Source organism: Primulina eburnea, chromosome 6 (assembly GCF_022965805.1).
Source record: "Primulina eburnea isolate SZY01 chromosome 6, ASM2296580v1, whole genome shotgun sequence".
Lineage (NCBI taxonomy): Eukaryota > Viridiplantae > Streptophyta > Magnoliopsida > Lamiales > Gesneriaceae > Primulina > Primulina eburnea.
In genome coordinates, this window is record NC_133106.1 from 38,815,048 (window position 1) to 38,833,759 (window position 18,712).

The 18,712-nt window shown below is 34.4% G+C and overlaps 3 protein-coding genes across 7 annotated transcripts; 1 reads left to right on the plus strand and 2 right to left on the minus strand.

The window, feature by feature from the left end:
- The first annotated feature begins 253 nt into the window (after positions 1 to 253).
- On the plus strand, positions 254 to 6,371 carry LOC140835194 (actin-related protein 9). 2 transcript variants are annotated; one of them, XM_073200632.1, is made up of 20 exons: positions 324 to 420; positions 494 to 566; positions 647 to 756; positions 852 to 911; positions 1,028 to 1,093; positions 1,223 to 1,304; positions 1,892 to 2,091; positions 2,424 to 2,544; positions 3,276 to 3,340; positions 3,527 to 3,616; positions 3,808 to 3,858; positions 3,962 to 4,093; positions 4,384 to 4,473; positions 4,598 to 4,668; positions 4,757 to 4,950; positions 5,048 to 5,091; positions 5,166 to 5,215; positions 5,427 to 5,472; positions 5,760 to 5,810; positions 6,082 to 6,371. In XM_073200632.1, exons 1-20 carry the CDS (start codon positions 418 to 420, stop codon positions 6,223 to 6,225), a joined length of 1,743 nt encoding a protein of 580 aa, XP_073056733.1. In that variant the 5' UTR covers positions 324 to 417; the 3' UTR covers positions 6,226 to 6,371. The 2 variants fall into 2 exon arrangements, with proteins under 2 accessions (XP_073056732.1, XP_073056733.1); XM_073200631.1 differs by lacking the exons at positions 5,048 to 5,091; positions 5,427 to 5,472; positions 5,760 to 5,810; positions 6,082 to 6,371 and having other exon boundaries at positions 254 to 420; positions 5,119 to 5,199.
- A 4,061-nt stretch (positions 6,372 to 10,432) lies between these two features.
- On the minus strand, positions 10,433 to 14,539 carry LOC140835196 (ethylene receptor 2-like). 4 transcript variants are annotated; one of them, XM_073200636.1, is made up of 3 exons: positions 14,181 to 14,539; positions 11,862 to 13,740; positions 10,433 to 11,154 (listed from the first exon to the last, which is right to left on the minus strand). In XM_073200636.1, the coding sequence occupies exons 2-3, from the start codon at positions 13,602 to 13,604 to the stop codon at positions 10,612 to 10,614; spliced, it is 2,286 nt and encodes a 761-aa protein (XP_073056737.1). In that variant the 5' UTR covers positions 13,605 to 13,740; positions 14,181 to 14,539; the 3' UTR covers positions 10,433 to 10,611. The 4 variants fall into 4 exon arrangements, with proteins under 4 accessions (XP_073056737.1, XP_073056739.1, XP_073056736.1 ...); XM_073200638.1 differs by having other exon boundaries at positions 11,862 to 13,708; positions 14,167 to 14,539; XM_073200635.1 differs by having other exon boundaries at positions 14,167 to 14,539.
- Positions 14,540 to 16,997: 2,458 nt separating this feature from the next.
- On the minus strand, positions 16,998 to 17,453 carry LOC140835558 (uncharacterized). The gene has a single exon (XM_073201041.1). The coding sequence runs from the start codon at positions 17,451 to 17,453 to the stop codon at positions 16,998 to 17,000; it is 456 nt and encodes a 151-aa protein (XP_073057142.1).
- Between the last annotated feature and the right edge of the window lie 1,259 nt (positions 17,454 to 18,712).

Genomic DNA, 18,712 nt, shown 5'->3' on the forward strand with positions numbered 1-18,712 from the left:
GTGAGTTTTGAAGATTTAAGAAAAATAATGAGGGCAACAACATTGTTAAACTTAATTTTAGAAACATACTAAGTTTTGATATTCGTGTGGGATTGCCTGTCCCCCTATCGCCAATATTTGAGATTTGACCCATTAGAACTTGGAATGATGAATATTCATTCGATTTTACGTTAGACCCATCAGATAATTGTATTTTTTTAACATCTTTTAATATATTAAATGGGTCTCAGTCGGATAAGTAGGACCCAATCCAGACCTATGAGGGTAAAAACGTATGAAAAATAATGTACCTGAAATAGATCGGTCCGGCCGTAAAGCTGAAACCTAACACGGTTTAAATTGAGCCGAGGCAGGTGGATAAATGAAGCAATAGCTTTCCGGTCTGCTTCTTCCACTTCGCAAACAGATCACCGGGCTATGGTAAGCACTGAGAATCCTCGCACGAAATTATTTTGGAGTTTATTAACCGGAATTTTTTATCTGATGCACTCAGGATTATCTTAAAACGGTAGTTCCCTCTCAACTCCTCGCAGAGCGCGGCTGCAACCTTGTTGTAATAAACCCAGGTACACACAAAATCATTGGCTGCTTTCCATTCTTAGTTTTGATTCTTCTAAATTTTTTTTCCTTCTGTGGGTTGATTTAGGTTCAGCTAATATAAGAGTAGGACTTGCACAACATGATTCTCCGTATACTATTGCGCATTGCATTGCTAGACGCACATCGCAAGTGCCTAAAAAAAATGTTCAAGATCAGGTAACTGTTTTATTTTTTCCGATGTCGAGAGTTTTTAGCTTAAAGCTTTGATTTTTTTTTTATCATTTGCCTCAGTTTTTATACCCTTCTTGCAGTTGCTTAATTCTCAGGTTACTACGGTGCAACATATGGAGCGGGAAAGGGCTTATGATATTGTTAGTTGAAATGTTTTGAAATAAATTTACTGACTGGGAGATTCAAGAATCTGCCTTTATGTGTTCGTTGTTCTCATGTACTGGTTTGGTGCTCTTTATATTTGTCAAATCATCAGATTGCGTCATTACTGAAAATTCGGTTTTTAGATGAGGAAGTGACTAACATTCAATACCCTCAGAAGGTAATGTCTTCGCAGAGAAAGTTTATTATAAACTGGATTTTTTTACTAAAATTTTGGTATATTGGTGTTTAGCGCTTCTGGTGATCATAAAGGTTATTGGGATGGTAGTTTGCAATCTTTAATTTGCAGATGGGTCGTGTGGATGCATTTCCTTCTCAAAGTAAAGACAGAAAAGAGACTGTTATTCCATGGACTGAAGTGTTTGAGAAAGGCATGTATTCATCTTTAGCAGATGGAAAATAGGATTCTTGGCTGCTTCGCTTGTACACTTGTCCTTATTAAGTCTTCCTATCTATCAAGGACTGTTTTTTTTATTTATGATGTGTCACTGTACTTTTTTAGAAAAGCATATTAACTTGTATCTCTAAAAACCATATGTGCTTGGCTGATTAGTGCACTTGGGCCGCTGCATAATCAGTTTGATGACTCATGGTAGTTAGTCTATTACTCCCAGAAATTGTTTCTTAGATTTGTAACCTTATCCGACTCTTCGGATTGTGATGTTCTGGCATGTGCTATGTTCGGTAGTTATTTTTTTACATATTTATTTAACAATTATAGAATTGTGTTGAAACATATAGTTTATGTTCCTCCATTATGGTTATGCGCATGTGGAATTTAGGAACACCAACCAGTAGTTTCTATGATAGTTAAACTTGTTATTTTTTGACAACACTCTGATTCATTTCCTTCTGCATTATTATGTGGTGTTACGGGACACAGTCTGGTCTTTTTGGTTTACTGTGTTGATTGAAAAATTCTTAACATATATTTTAAAGCGTCAATACAATGTTATAGGTAATTCACTGGGATCTGGAGAAGTATTGACCCAGAAGGAAGGTAAAGCAAAGGAGGAAGACAGTTCCACTGAGCCTAAGTACAGGGAGTACATTTGTGGTGAAGAAGCTCTAAGAATATCTCCAAGTGAACCATATGTCTTGCGCCGTCCTATTCGCAGAGGTCACCTTAACATATCTCTTCATTATCCTGTGCAGCAGGTAATATCTATCAATGTTTATGATTGTACGATACTAAGATCCTTCTGCATTCCTATGAACGATTTATGTTAATGACCTCGCGAGGGTTGATTTTTAGAAGGTCTGCCTGTTCTGGTCATCAGGCCTCTGTTACTTTACTGATTCAATTCATCACTTTCATCTACTACATGAAATTTATGACAATATGTAGCCAAATCCATTTCATCACATGATACACGAACTGAAATTTAATTTGAATTTTTTTAAAAATTATTAAAAGTAGATGTTTCCAAATTTAGTCTCAAGCACTGCACATCAACATTATGATATTATTTGTTTTTCACATTCTTCAGGTACTTGAGGATATGCTGGCCATCTGGGATTGGATTTTGATTGATAAACTTAACATTCCTCGCAGTCAAAGACATATGTTTTCTGCTGTCATTGTGGTCCCTGATACATTTGATAGTCGAGGTAATCATAACATATTATTTCGTATTTTATCTGGGTGTTGACATGTCAGTCGAATTGCTAAATGCAATATAATAGTTTTTCTTCTATTACTTGCTAAAATAAAAATTTTGTTCTCTACGCTTCAGTTCTTGATAGCATGGGGCATCTCGTGTCCATGCATATCTGTGGTTTATTAACATATGCTGCACAATTCACCGTCGTTTTTGCTGTCATATTGGCTCAGTTCTGGCTCAAATCCCTCTAATAATGGGCTTTCAGAGTTTTATCTTATTTTTTGTTTGTTGTTCTTGAAATACTTATATTTATTATCAAGGGTTAGTCCTGACCGTCAAAAGATATATTATTTTGCTGCAAAATATTATTTACTTGAGAAGAGATCCTTGCTTTAGCTGCTTGGAAAGAGATGAGTTTCTGTAGGTTTCACCTGAGCTTTATAAAATATAAATGGCCAGGAGTAAATTAGAATCTTAAAATGGAATTATATTGATTGAATAAACTGAGAAAACAAAGGAAAAACCCAGAGTTGCCTCTGTACAAATATACTAGTTGTGCTGGTATCAGAACAATGATCATAACAGAATGAATATTCTCTCTTTCCTTCTAGAATACACGTATTGGGTCTTGGGCCCATGTTTGTTTTTGGCCCACATCTCCAGTGCCGCTGACCTGTGTCCAAGTCTTTGATCTAGTGATCTTCACAAATTTGCTGCATTTTTTATATTTGTGAGCAGAAATAAAGGAAGTTCTTACTCTTGTGCTTCGAGATTTGTGTTTCAGCACAGCAGTAGTCCACCAGGTACTTCTTCCCTGTAAATCTTTCATCTCATCTGTACAAGATGTTACACGCTTCATCCATTACTACTGCCAGAAGCTGTCTACTCTAACTTGTAATGTTTGGAACATATTAGTTCATATTTTCTTCCTTAAGTCTCTTATACTCTTGAACTTCAACTCATCTCACTCATTTTAACACATAATGCAGGAAGGACTAACTGCTGTTTTTGGGAATGGCTTATCAACAGCATGTGTTGTGAATATTGGTGCTCAGGTGACGTCCGTTATCTGCGTTGAGGTATGTTATTTCAATCACCTGAGCAATTTTTTTTTTGTCATGGATTTTTTCTTTGTTAGTTCTTGTCAACAACATTATTGAAAATTTTCTTCGGGCATATGGAATTGGGAAATCATAGTTATCTTTATTAAAATTACTTTATTAGCAACATATGCTCCTCATTTACCTGATTGGCTTCTGTTGATGTTTAGGATGGAGTGACTTTACCTAACACACAGATTACTCTACGATATGGGGGAGAGGTAAATATTGAGTTTTGTCTTTGTAGTTTGGTTATGAATGAGATGGAACTCAGATGAATATATTCATGCCTGCTCTGTTACTGAATCCTGTTGTTTTATTCAGGATATATCAAGATGCCTTCTCTGGACTCAGAGGCATCATCAAAAATGGCCACCAATTCGTAGTGATGCTCTGACAAAGCCCATAGACTTGTTGATGCTCAACAGGCTAAAAGAGTCTCACTGTCTGATTAGAGTGAGTTCATCGCAATTAACTTCATGAAATTCATCCTTTGGATGCTAGTTTTTCTAGATCTTGATATGTTTTTGGAACGAAGTATTTAGGTGATGGACAAGGAACATAAAATTAGGTATTATATGATTTAATCTTAAATAATTAGGTTATGAAAGATATGAATTGGCTTCTGACCTCTGCCATTAAGGTTCCTTTTGACAACTGATTTATCTTGGGACTACTCATTACTCTTTTGATGCATGACATCTATGAGAAAATGAGCATTGAATCATTTTGTATTCGATATTCAGGAAGGAGAAGTTGAAGCTGTTGCTGTGGTTCATTCATATGAAGATGGCACACCACCGGGGTCTCACAAGACAAGACTGACCGCTCTTAATGTATGTCTTGGAACTGGTTATTAAACATATTTTTTTACTTCACGTTTTTCTTTATTTGTAATGGAAAAAATACTGTTTTACGGTACATTTGTGCAATAGATTTGATATTTTGTGTTGGTAGCAGGTCCCCCCTATGGGTTTGTTCTACCCTATGCTTTTGGCTCCAGATGTGTATCCTCCACCACCTCGCTCTTGGTGAGTAATGTTAAGTTCAGGTTCTTATTTTATTAAATGCTGCTATTTTGCTTTGCCGTTCATCGAATAGAAATTATTTTAAATCCAGGTTCAGTGATAATGAGGATATGCTGGAAGATACATGGGATTTTCCTAGAAGACCGGATATGTCGGATGGTTACTTCCCATCTAGTAGTGGATTTTATCCTATGTGGGAAGCTTACCCCATATTTCAGTCGAAGCCAAAAAAAGAGGAAATTATTGGTCTTGCCGATGCTATTTCAAAAAGTATTCTTTCAACAGGTGGAGTTTAAATTTGTTTCTGTATAAGCATCTGTTGTTAACAAAATTGGATGGTTGTATTCTTCTGTTTGATTTCTTTGAATTGAGAAAATTGTAGGGCGAATAGACCTGCAGAGAAAGTTGTTCTGTAGTATGCAACTGGTGAGTTCTCCCCTTTATTCTATTCAGATTTTAAGCATCCATGGATGGGAGCATGACATTAATCAATCCTTCAGATTGGTGGAGTGGCTTTAACCGAGGGTCTCATTTCTGCGGTGGAAGAGAGGTTTGTTCTATTCTACTTTGGAGTTGTATCTTTTTTATGGCTAACATCTGCACAAAAGCTAAAAATAGAGTAATCATGCAAAGATCCCCGAATTTGTTTCAGGTTCCCTTGCCAATGCGTTTTAATCATACATCTTTTCAATATAAGGCTGCACATTTTTGTATATTTACTTGCATGAACGTGTTGTTTAGCTCTACGATTTCTCTCTCAGGGTATTGCATGCTATTCCCTCTCATGAAGCTATTGATACCGTGGAGGTCAGTAGTTCTTACCTCAGAAATTAGACTAATATAAAATGGACGTTGAACTCGAACTAGGAAGGCCTAGAAATCATGAGTATTTCATATTTGAAAATGTAGATGTTATATATATATTATTCTAAACGACAAAAAGAGACTATTAGAAACATGCTATGCAATCCCTTTTATGTTGATAGAATCTCGATGCTGATTAATTATAGAAGTGCAGAGTACTGTCGGGAGATAATTGTGATGCAAGTACTGTCATAAATTTGATTTATGCAAATTTATGCAACGCTTAACAGGTTTTGCAATCAAGAACAAATCCTGCCTTCGTGTCATGGAAAGGTGGAGTGGTAAGTGTTCTTGCTATACATTCACCTTGTTTCTCCAAAGGTCTGTCATTAAACCGAAAACCCTTTTTTCGCAGCATCGGTCATGTAAATATATTTTCAATATTTCCTTTTTTTTTGTAAAATAACCCACAAGTTCTTATGATATAGGGGACAACTTTTTTGTTCTCACATTCATTAATACAAAAACGATACGATTTGGATGCTCTATATGCATGGTAATCTGTAAGTATAATCTGCTCTGCCATTTACTTGTCATGTTATCTTGCTGCAGATACTGGGTGTTCTCGATTTCTCGCGGGATGCCTGGATACATCGCGATGACTGGATCAAGAATGGGATATACATTGGAAGCGCTAGAAAGTACAAGGATTCTTATTTTCTTCAAGCCCAATCCATGTGTTACATAAATTCTTGACTTCGTGATGGACCTATTATTACCCTATTTCTAGTTTGGTTGTATTCATGGAGTTTTACGAGTTGCGAGTTTTCTATATATACAATCCAAACTAATGGCAACAGTATCAGTGCATATATGTTGAAAACATACCAGGGAGTTACTCGCCCTGAGCGTTCGGTTTCAGATTGAACCACACCTTGGAAAATGGACAGAAATTTTTCATCACAACTCAAAGGAAAACATGTTGGTAGTTTGAGAGGATTCTATTTTACGTAAGTATGAGAGTAGGTATAATAAGTCAGCCATAGAGTGATAAATTTCAGCCATATATGTATCAAACATACATGAAAAGTAGGCCTCTAAAAACTGACGTCGTTAGCATCTGTTATAAATTTAAAAAATAAAAAAGAAATATGGTTAAAGCAATTTTAGTTGGAAAAAGTAGTTGTACTTGAATGGATTCGTTCACTGACCACAAGCTCAGCAAACAATTTTAAGATTCCTTTCATATATTTGGAACAATGTTTTATTGTCCATTTAAGACTGAGTGTTCGTTTTAAATCAAAATCTCTCCCGACAAAACAAAATCAAATTCAACCTTAATTTTGAAAACAAGTACATTATTTTTCAATACTCCTTTAACGACCTTTTGACTGAAAAGAATTGATTCTGCACTTGACTCCCACTCACGTACTCCACGTGCCCCATATTTATGACATACCTCGTCCACCACCAATTTCTTCAAAAAATATGGCAGAAATGGGGAGTAGAAATCGGTCTTCGAGGCACCAATCGACTCGGCTGCAGAGGAGGGCTCCGGCGTCGATACAGATTAGTCCGGCCAAGGAATGGAAAGCTGCGATACCTCTCTTATCGCCGTTGGTTCAGTCGCCGATGTCCAACGATGTGATGGGTGAGACAAAGTCTTGCTGTGTAAACGGTAAAAAGGAGGCGGCGGTGACGGAGAATCCAGTGGTATGGCAGCACCCGGCCCAACCTTTTGGTTACGAGGCCGCTCCGATTTTGCCTTTTGTTTGTTCCAGAAATTTAGACTGATCATCTCAGCATCCAAATCCTAAATTTGGAACGACATCATCACAACAGCAACTAAAACATATTTTGGTGTAGACCCCAATAAATAAAAATAGCTGCATTTTCTTTATTATTTTCGTATTATGTGCTGTGTGGAAGTTAGTCAAATTATTAATTTGGACGTTAACTTCTATTCAAAACATCAAAAATAATCATTGAAACAAAAATTTATTTATGTTTTTCCGAATGAATTTAGTAAACAAATTAATTGCCTGCTTTCCTAGCTAAATAACAGATGTTTTGGAACTTATTTCCATCCTGAACAAATTAATTGCCTGCTTTCCTAGCTAAACAAAAATCTCTAGGCTGTTTTGGAACTTATTTCCATCCTGAATAACAGATGTTTCGATACATTTCCCTCTAGTAATTTTTGCATAATGAGATGCGATTCCTGGATAAGCGCAGCACTGGTTGTTCGAGATGAAGGGAAAAATGGCTTCATTTTTACATTTAAAAATTCCTAAACTAGGCATAAAGGAAATCAGTGATTCAATTCGAGATTAAATTATTTAGCGAGGATTATGCACCTTGGCCGCACTTGATTTATGCAAAACATTTGCACGGTATTAAAATTTACCTTAGCTTCACGGTGAATAACCTTAGGGCCGGGTAAGAACAATTGTTTGTATCCCTCAAACTATAAAATGAAAGCAAATCACATAGTTAGAAAGAAACGATTAGGGAGGTGTTCCTCAACTAAAATTAGACACTTTAAAAAATATACTTTGTAATTAGAGTGAGAACAGTAACCGTGTTTTGGTCCAAAATCTGTGAAAGAATGCACAAATAATTACTTGTGTGTACGTAGTAATAAATATATATCAAATTCGTAATAAATATTCATCTGACCCCGGAAACACCGCTCCTCCAAATATATAGAAATTTGTTTTTAGAAACATTTATTATTTTAGAAATGACAAATTATGAAAAACTTGTAATAAATATTCATCTGACCCCGGAAACACCGCTCCTCCAAATATATAGAAATTTGTTTTTAGAAACATTTATTATTTTAGAAATGACAAATTATGAAAAACTTGTAATAAATATTCATCTGACCCCGGAAACACCGCTCCTCCAAATATATAGAAATTTGTTTTTAGAAACATTTATTATTTTAGAAATGACAAATTATGAAAAACTATACAAGTTACATGTCCCGAGCTGAAGCCCTTACAAGCTCAACCTATTTGGAAATATGATTTAAAACCCCCTCCAATAATAATAATAATAATAATAATAATAATAATAATAATAATATAATAATAATAATAATCCCTTTATATTTATCGAAAATATACAAGTAAGTTTTACCCTAAAAATAACACGTTTGGGGAAAATAAATGTATTTCATATCTTTTAAATTCAATTTTCAATTTATTTTTCAAACCCGACAGAGTATTTCTTTATTAAACGAATGAATAAATTCAACTTTATTCTTCAAAATCCACTTATTCAATACAATATTGCAATCAAGATATTTATATAATCTGACTTAGCTAAAAATATGTTGAATAACTCCAACTACTTCATATAATATAAATGCAGGGCAACGCGACTCCTCGCGTCATTCTTCCTGTCGACAATATTTTTTAATCAACTTTTATATGTGTTAAGATTGGAACTTGGACCTAACTCAACCTCAAAAGCTAGCTCAAAAGGAGAGGATTGTCCAATCCCATATATACCACTCAAAGGTTATTTATTCAACCGATGTGGGACAATTAACAATATGTACAAAGTTGCATGTAAAATAATAAAGATTTATTTCCATTAATTTAATTATTATTATTAATTTAATTATTGTTATTTATGCCAACTTGGGAACAATTTTTTGCGGTTTCTGTATGGTTTCTTCCCCTTCATTGAGGTGTTTAATGTAAATTTACTTTCAAACACAAAAACCTAGGTTTCAATTCAAAATACCCCATTTTTTGAAATTTCAAGTCTGTCAATCTCAAGTTGGTTTAATTTAAAAGCTAATGCGAATTCCAAAAGGGAGTTATTTTGATTTAAAAGTCATCCTAGGCCATGAAAACACTGCAATCATCATTATTTTAATTTCAGCACATTCAGATCCCTTTGCACAAGAAGTTTTTTCAACTTCAAGTGGATATTTATTAACAATTATATAATTAAATTTAGATTGTCCATGGGTGACAGTTTATCTGGTATATGAAATCCTATCTATGTGAGCACTACTTTCACTTCATTTCAACGTGTAAGATTTTGCCCCACGTATAATTTTCAAAAAAAAAAAGGTTGGGTCTTATATATGAATGGACAAATCTTGGTCATCCATCCTATAATGGGACAATGGCCACATGGGTAGGATAAAATAAACCGTTTACCTGGTATCAAAACCTTAAATGTGAAACGAAAAATCTCAGATTAGGAACTCAATTAATATAACAAATCTTATTAAATTAATTTATACATACAAAGTCGAAAATCTTGATAGGTTTCACCGATAATTTGGTGATTATTCCTAAACCTTGTCTCTTCATAAAATTATATATTATGCTGTAATATCTCTAATTTTTTGCATTTAACTAAAATCACGTTCCGCCAATTAAACTTGGTAAGTCGTGATTCATGCGCATCAAATCAACTCGTGCACCCAAGAATATAATATTTTTCATTAAATATTTAGAAAACTCATAAGTAAATTAGAAATAGAATTTTACAATTTCACATATCATTGCTCTTCCACTGCCTAAACACCAACAAATACGGCCATATTATTCCTTACATCTCCATTTCTACATGATTTACAATTATATGTTCTATGTATCAAATTATCACACACTTACACACACACATTTATGCATATATGAGTGCGCGCATGTATTTGTGCGTATATATATATACATACACATGTATTTGTATACAAGTATATGTATACAAACGATTTTTCAACTTATGCCCGTTGCTCCCCAGTCCCCACGCTCTACAAAAGCAATGCATCCGGCCTAAAGCTCAAATCACGCTCAACTAGCGGCAAAGTGGCTTATCAAGTAACGAAACAAAAGACGTCTCAGATTAAGGCCTGAAAATTCAAAGATTTTTTGTGCTATTCTAATTATAGGCATGATAACTTAGATTAACTTGGAAACGTAAAGACAATGGGAAGTGAAAGAAGATGAACTTGGTATATGAAATCGCTTTGGACTATCATTGTTGTGTGTGTGACATCTTTGTGCTGAATTACAGATACCATGAGGCATCAGCTATATGAATAGCAAAACATCTCTTATATATTATTCTGTCAAGGCAATGATACCATATGGATTCGCCTGCACCAGAACTGACTCACAAACTTCTATTAGCCTGCACCAAAATATGTTTAAGCTCGTTCGCGATCTCTTGAAATGAGCCTGGTTTTTGAATAACACCGTTCATTCCAATCTGGCCACATTTATCCTTTGTTTCTCCGTCATCACTTGCTGTCAAGGCGATGACCAATGGCCAACTACGGCTACGAAATTTACGAATCCTTGTAGTAACTTCAAAGCCATTTAAATCGGGTAGCTCCAGATCAAGGAGCACTATTTGACAGGAAGATATAGAAGGACCAAGAGCACTGAGGCATTCATATCCCGATGAAACAGCAGAAACTGTGCATCCCAATTTCTCCAGCAATTTACGTGTCACTGCTCGATTTACATCATCCGCATCAGCTATAAGAACTTTCAATCCTCTAAAAAGGGTGTTCGAATGGACTCGATCTGAAGCTTCATCATGTTCTAATAGGCTTGTAACAGCGGAGGACCAGACTTGAAACCGTAAGCCAAGAGCCATGCATTCATCAAAACCTTCAGGATTTGATATAACCCTGATGTCTCCTTGCATCAACTGCCGATAAACAAGTAGGCAAAGTCAGTTGCCAAACTTTTAGAAACAGCTCAAATATATCCGAAACTATTTAACTTGAGCTTGAACATTTTTTCATACATTTGAGCTGAATTTGGTATTGACTCGTTTTTTTCAATCTAAAACTAATTGAGATTATCAGCATGAGTTGAGCCATACTTCGAGCAAAATTTGATCATTAAACTCAAAAAAAAAAAAAAATTTGAACTCAGCTTCAAACAGAACACAAGTCCAGAAAAGTTTGTTTTTAAAGTTTCCAGTTGAATTTCAAGCCAGTTCAATAAACTTCGAGTTCATACTCGAGGTCGAATACAAAAAAAAGGAATAGTGCTCAACCAGATTCAATTCGTTTGTACCATAACTATGATGTTAACTCTGGTTCTTGTCCGTGTACTCCCAAACTTTAGTTGATCGATAACAAATATTTTATAAACATGGTATATATTCTTGCCTTTGCAACACAAAGACAAATGAGTTTGTGGAAACAAAACTGTCAAATTTATATTAGAAGCTAATTACCGTGGTGCCTAATTACAAACAGATCAAAATAAAATTTCAACAATAGGAAACAGCAGTTTCCATCATACATTAGAAAAAAAAAAAACTATATCATGAAATCACCTAACAAAATCATATTTATGCGATGCGCAGCTTCATAAGTAAATAAATAACACGGTTAATGCACACACCTGAACTAGTTTCCTGCAAGCGCTAAAGCTCATTCCTCCCTCCACTCCATTATAGTATCTCTGGAAACCATGTGGAATCACGGGATGTGTGTTGTCCTGTGACTGGGAGCTGATATGACGAACCCCAACTTCAAGCCTTATATAAACATAGCCATCAGACGAGTTTGTTCGCCCCTGGCCTCCTTTTCGCTCCTTCCATCCCTGACTACCACTGACTGGAAATACCCTTAATGTAAGTGAACCCCCTTGCTTACTTCCTTTCAACAGACTCCCAACCATATGCAAAATGACCTGAAATACTCGACGCTCATCGCCCAATACTTGATTTGGCAATGACTTATCGATTTCGATCACAAATTCATAACCCCTATAAACACAAAGGCATTTGGAGAGGCAAGAAGCTTCTTTCATCATAGAATGCAATGGAAAAGACCTCATTTGCAAAGGGAACTTTCCATTATCTTTGGCCGAAGTATCCACCACATCAGTTATTAAGGCTGAAAGAACATTGCTTGTCTTAACCATGGTATTGACGAGAAGCTGTTGTTCGGTACTTAATTTTTCATCTTGTAAAATGGAAAGAAGTCCAAGTATTGAATGCATTGGACTTCTTAATCCTTTACTCATTACCATTTGAAATGCATTTCGGGCTTGACTTGCCATTAATGCATCTTGTTTCGCTTGTTGTAGTGCTCGATTTTGTTGCACTAATTTGTCTCTCATAAGTTGAGATTCTTCGAGAATTGAAGCATGAGAAAGAGCAACAGCAACCTGGTCAGCTACAACCTCAACTATCTCAAGTTCCTCATCGCCCCAAGATATACCCTGTTCATCCGGAAGAACCAAAACAAGAATTGCATAGCATGCCGGAATCATCTCCGGGGTGCCACCTTTGAAATCGGAAACCTTAAGCATCGGCATTCGAATTGCAGCCACAGCACCAGGCTCGCCAGTTCCTCCACTGCTTGCCACAGCAAGAACCGACTTAGGATTTAGTATTTTCACTCCATCACTTCTCTTGATCTCTCTCACATCTGGATCGCTAGTTGGGATTGGAGAGTTTCCCGTATTTGAAAAGCTCCCTCCTTTCAATTCATGTGTAAGATTCACTTCCGTTCTACCTGCATTTGGCATCCAAATAGCACAATTCTGCAAATCCAATGTCTTTGACAGCTCAACCAAAGTCGAATACAATATCGTGTGCCGGTCAAGGGATTTTCGAATTTCTTGAGTTAACATCCTAACATGCCAGCTAGCTTCTTTCTGCTTCTTAATAATTCCTACCTCCCGATCAAGATCCCATGTCTTCTTCTTCAACATATGTTCTCTCACCTTGATTTTGAGTAACAAGGGGATAAGTGTGATAAGGGTTATGGCAGTGGCAAACGAAACTAAAGCTGTCAGGAATTTGAAAATTGTCAGAGCGAGCATCAACTGAAACGGGTGAGGACCGTAAGTCCATCCGTTTAGCAAATGTGTCATGCCACAGAGGACAATGAAGGATATGAACTGGAAAAGTACCCATTTAAATGGGACATTCGAACAACTAACAAAACAAAGTAGCTCGATCGGAATGGAAAAATAGGCCACTGCGATGAAAAAATCGCTAACTTTTTGGCACTCCAAAAGAGTCTCGATGCTCCAAAATCCCTCCTCATCGCAATTGCAACGGGATAATCCATTTTCAGCAGCAGCTACCAAAATAAATATGGATAAAATCAAGAAACAAGATGTCTTTAACATGGCAGCCGATGCATAGATAAGCTAATCTATTTTTTCCAGTCCATTGAATTTATCCAGTTTAGCCTCCAATGCAGCTCAATTCACAGGTGCAAGATTGACCAATTCTATCACGAAAGAACAGCTAGCATTCATTTTCCTGCCGGTAGATGTTTAATCAAATAAAAACCCATCAAATGCAAATATAAAATATTTGCTTCAAAATATAAAATTTGGCGTTCATTGAGTCAAACATCATACACAAGAATGAAAAAGCATATGATACTTAGGTACATGTTAGGAAGAAAGGAACCTCAGACCTAACAAAGATCTGACCCACAACCTTGCCAGAAACGCAAAAAAAAAAAAATCCATATAAATATATTCAATTTGGTGCTTTTCACAGCTGTGGTAGAGTTAATTATGCAACAAATTCCCAATATGTTTAATTTAACGATACAAAACAGAAAAACTTGCCAAAAACAAGACTTTAAACACAAAAGATGAACCAGTAAAATCAAAACCATGCCATTAAAATCTGAACATCGAAAAAGAACCAAAAAATAAAAAGAAGAATTTTTTTTACCTGATGAAATGCACCTATAAATACAACTTGAATCCTTAGACAGATTTTTACAACTAAGAATTCGAATGGGCTCTATCGAAACAGTATCTTTGCCTATTTTCCATAAAAATCATTTCCCACCAAACCATTCGTGATACAGTTTGTTAAACAGGAAGAAGAGGAATAAAGTTTGAATCTTGGAAACTTTTACAGAAGGAATATTTGTGTGTGTAGATAGAAAGAGAAGAGAGATCAACGATTGCTGTTGCTTGCATTGCCAAATAAGAGAACAAGGCAGATTCAATGGTTGAAGAAGAGAGGGTGGAGAAATTATTATCAATTGTATGTAATGTAGAGAGAGAGAGAGAGAGAAATCTCAGAGTGGGGTTGGTGAAGAGAACTTGGACACACTTTTGCTAGAAAACGTCTGCCAATCAAAACCTCAAAAAAAAAAAATTTGCATTTTTTTTTATTTATCGCAATTACTCATATCCACGTATGACATAATATTTGGTGTTTAATTAAAATAAAAGTAAGAATATAAAAACAGTGAGATTTCATGAATAAGTTGAAAACAAAATTTAATTGTTCAAGACATTTGGAAAAATTAGAATTGATTTTAATGTCGAATATATACCATTTCTGCTTGTAAATGAGTCCTAGATAAATAAATAATAAAAAAAACAGTATTATTTACAGTACAATTCAGCGACACAAAAATTTCTAAAAAAATCATGATCATATGACTAATCAATTTTGTGATAGTAATTTCAAATTCGAACCGACTCATGAAAAACTATTAATTATTATATTCAAAAATGTTAGTCTGCGTTACAAATATGGATCGAATAAAACCATATCACCTAATACCTTCTCAAAATTTTATTTTAACATTTCAAAAGCCCCAACAGTATATTGTAATGAAGTTTAAAGGGATTTTATTTAATAATAATTAATGTAGTATTAAAGATGTTCAAATGGGGTAAATAATTTATATTTTACTTTGGTAATGATCATATCCCTCTTTCTACGAAGTAACGAATCCAGACTTTAAAGACCATCTCTTTCGCACTTTGTCTTGGTTTATATTTTTCGAGAGATAGCAAAGTTTTATATTATGATGATAATAATATATTATGATGATATTAATATGTATAAAAAAATTTATTGTTATTATTATTATTTATTTAACTGAATGCAAACTATTTTTTTAGTCAAATATTATTTTATAATAAATTGGCCAAGGAAATAAAAAAAAAAGAGAGTGGCCCTACAAGGCTATAAGCTGAAGACCCCGACCCCCTTAAAATGAAGATATACTTTTTTATTCACTTGTCAAATAATTTGACTCACGAATTTATGCATTTGATTATAGGATTGAGCATTCTCGTACGGCTCGCTGCTTCTGTTCGAATTATGTATATATATTATTATTTTTTTCCCATATTATTGAATTAAATATTTTAATGTCAATTTATTCAAAAAAAATATTGTTAATTTAATATAATCACGCTTAAATAGTGAATTACGTAATCAAGTTAAGCTTGAGTATTCAAGATTCAATTAGAAGGATAATTTAATGTAGGATACATGTATTATCGATCTATGGGTTAGTGCTTTGCAAGCATATTTTTTAAAATCACGATGTAATCCATAATTGTTATTTTTGATATGTACTGAGTAAACTTAGAATTGAAACAGCTTTACATGCGTCCTTATTCCAACAATGTTACATAACATTCTCAAAAGAATTGGAGCAATCAAAGATTTCACAAACTGATATTCATGATTTATCTTTGGTTAAAATAGCATTTAGAAATTAGATGAAAAATCTCACACAGCTCTGCTCTTTCGTCTCCACCTTCGTACGGGAAGAACATCTTCCAAGAACATAAAAACGAAATAAAACAAATAATTTAAGAAGTTCGATGAGCGGATTTGTTACTTCTCCATTTTCAATTAGTGCTACAACGGATTTCATTTCTTTTTCTAAAATAAATTCTAAAGACGAATTCAGAATACGAAATACGGGAGAGGAAATTTGGTGACGAGAGCGTTGAACACTAGTATACCAAACGGCAAAGATTGGGACAATTTTTGGTCAAGATTTCATCTCTCATGCACGGGTGGACTTGACCCCATGAATTTTCGAGGAAATACATAAATTAACTTCTATTATATTTAAGATCAAAACTCGAATATTACTATTAAAAAGTATTAATTAAAAAGTATTTGAATACTTCCAGTTGCGATATTATTAATTATTAACTCCTTGTAAATTGTAATGTAATTGTCTGTTCAAGATGCATGCACGGTACAGATGCATTGGTATAGCGATAGGCTGTTGGTCTCCCGATAATATGTTCGCTTAATAAATTTTTTAGAGTATTGGGATTGAGTTACTCTTGAACCAGCCCATTAACTTCAAAGACTTAATTTGGATCAGTCGTTATTTGTTATTAATCTAGCATGATACCAATTACTTGTTCTCCACTCAATTCAATGGTCTTTGTTAGGCTCAATTGTTACTGTGACCTGTACACCTCAATTGTTAGGCTCCGCAACCTCGATCAGGCTCGTACGTGAATTTTGGAAGAAATTATGAAAGAAGTTCAAGTGGCTGATTTTTCATGGCAAAGGATTTCATATCACATTAATGAAAGATGAATTAAAATAAATAGACCACGTTATTACTAGAAATTAGAGGATTATTATTAAATAGTAACTTTGATAAAGTCGTGATTTGTCCATGCATATGTAGGACCCACAATTTTTTTTTGAAATTGTATGTTTGGCAAGATCTTAGCCATCCATCCTCTCATGGGGGCAATGCCCACATGGGTAGGATCTCATTAACCCTCTTCCTGATCCGCAAGTGGGGGCAATCCTATTCTCATACTTAAGTTCACCTTCATGTAATCGATGAATTGCTCTTCTGGCCTCCAAACAGGGATATTTCTTTGATAATTATGAGTTAGACTACTAGGGTTTGATGAAGGCAAGTACACTCGATAACTCACCTGGCACCCTTGATCACTTGATGAAACATGAGAAAAACACCTTGAATTCAAGTATTTTTCGACCGGATTGATGCTTTGATTCGAGGGTTTCTCCCCGATTCTTTTCTTGGCTTTGGCTTTGTCTTTCCTATGTATGTTCATGTGCCCTCCCAAAGCTTGCGCGTTAGTGAAGCCCCGTTTGCAAAAAGTGCACTCATATGCTCTTCCAACACCAGAGTTGTCTTCGTTTATTAATTTCTCTGATTGATGATCAGTTTCCACACTTGAAACTAGTTTCCTGACATCCATCCGTTAACAACGTCGGAAACCTTTTTTTGGAGAGATTCTTGATTGAAAGAAATATATATAGGCTATATATGTGTGAAACAATATTCTTGGGAGCTAGGGTTGCGAATAGGGAGATAAATTAAAATCAAGACTAAGCTCTTGATCTTGACTCTTGTGCTATTTATTTTGTTGTAAAAGTCATTATTTAATTTATTTTCTGTGATATCTTTCTTGTTTTTATTGTTTTAGCCGGCTTCGAATGTCCGGTGATTATTAATTTATCCTTCGTCATCACACAGATAGAGGCATGAACTTAGTCTTTTTGAATTTATGCTTCTTAATGTCGAACTGTCACCTTTCATATATATATATATATATATATATATAGACACACACACACACACACACGCACACATATAAATTTATCTAAACAATTATTTTTAGAACTTTATGATGCAATACTATATTAGTGTAACTAATCTAGTCGGCATCTTTAATTACCAAAATTTCTTTTTTCTTATTAATTTATCGATATAACTATATATTAAGGCAAAAAAGACTCGAGAGTTTGAATTTTGGTGGTATATCTTTATTAAATTACTCAAATAACGTTTTTTATACAAAGTTTTACAATTTAGTTGTTGCATACACACGAGACTTGTTTTAATTTATATCTAGGCAGGGGCTAGACGTATAGAACCATATTGAGTATAATCTTTTAGGAAATTTTTCAGCAGATGACTTGAGGAAAAAATATCGTATTCATGAAAAGTTACAATTCTAATGTTTGTTTAGTTAAACGAAAAAAGAGATTTATTAAATGGAAAGAGAGATTTAAATGTGTGTGTGTGTGTGTGTTTTTTTTTTTTTTTTTACTTTGAGCTACAATTACTATATATATATATATATATATATATATATATATATATATATATATATATACACACATATAATTGTAGATTGCGTTGCATCGAAATATATGTATGCATGCACATCCACAATAGATATATATAAATCCTTTTCTTTTTACTCTAAAAGGACATCCATAAAAAAATAAGACAATTTGTTACGTGCAGATGTAATTTATTGCTTTATTAATTTGGATAGATTTTCATGTAATTATTGTCGATATATTTGATTTAGCGTACACATGATACTTATAATCATTTTGTATTTTGCTGGGCCACAAAATTAAACGATAAATTAAAAGTCAAATCAAACTTCCTCGAGTAGTACTTCATGAACTTAATAATTATATTAAGTATATATATAAGTCATGC

What these genes read in the sequence shown, in the direction of transcription:
- LOC140835194 (XM_073200632.1), top strand. An exon ending in ACATTCAATACCCTCAGAAG is followed by an intron (nt 1,094 to 1,222) that starts GTAATGTCTTCG and finishes TTTAATTTGCAG; the next exon opens with ATGGGTCGTGTGGATGCATT. An exon ending in CTCTACGATATGGGGGAGAG is followed by an intron (nt 3,859 to 3,961) that starts GTAAATATTGAG and finishes TGTTTTATTCAG; the next exon opens with GATATATCAAGATGCCTTCT.
- LOC140835196 (XM_073200636.1), bottom strand. Translation starts at nt 13,604, where the DNA reads ATGTTAAAGACATCTTGTTTCTTGATTTTATCCATATTTATTTTGGTA. An exon ending in CTTGCAGGAAACTAGTTCAG is followed by an intron (nt 11,155 to 11,861) that starts GTGTGTGCATTA and finishes GTTTATCGGCAG; the next exon opens with TTGATGCAAGGAGACATCAG.
- LOC140835558 (XM_073201041.1), bottom strand. Translation starts at nt 17,453, where the DNA reads ATGGATGTCAGGAAACTAGTTTCAAGTGTGGAAACTGATCATCAATCA.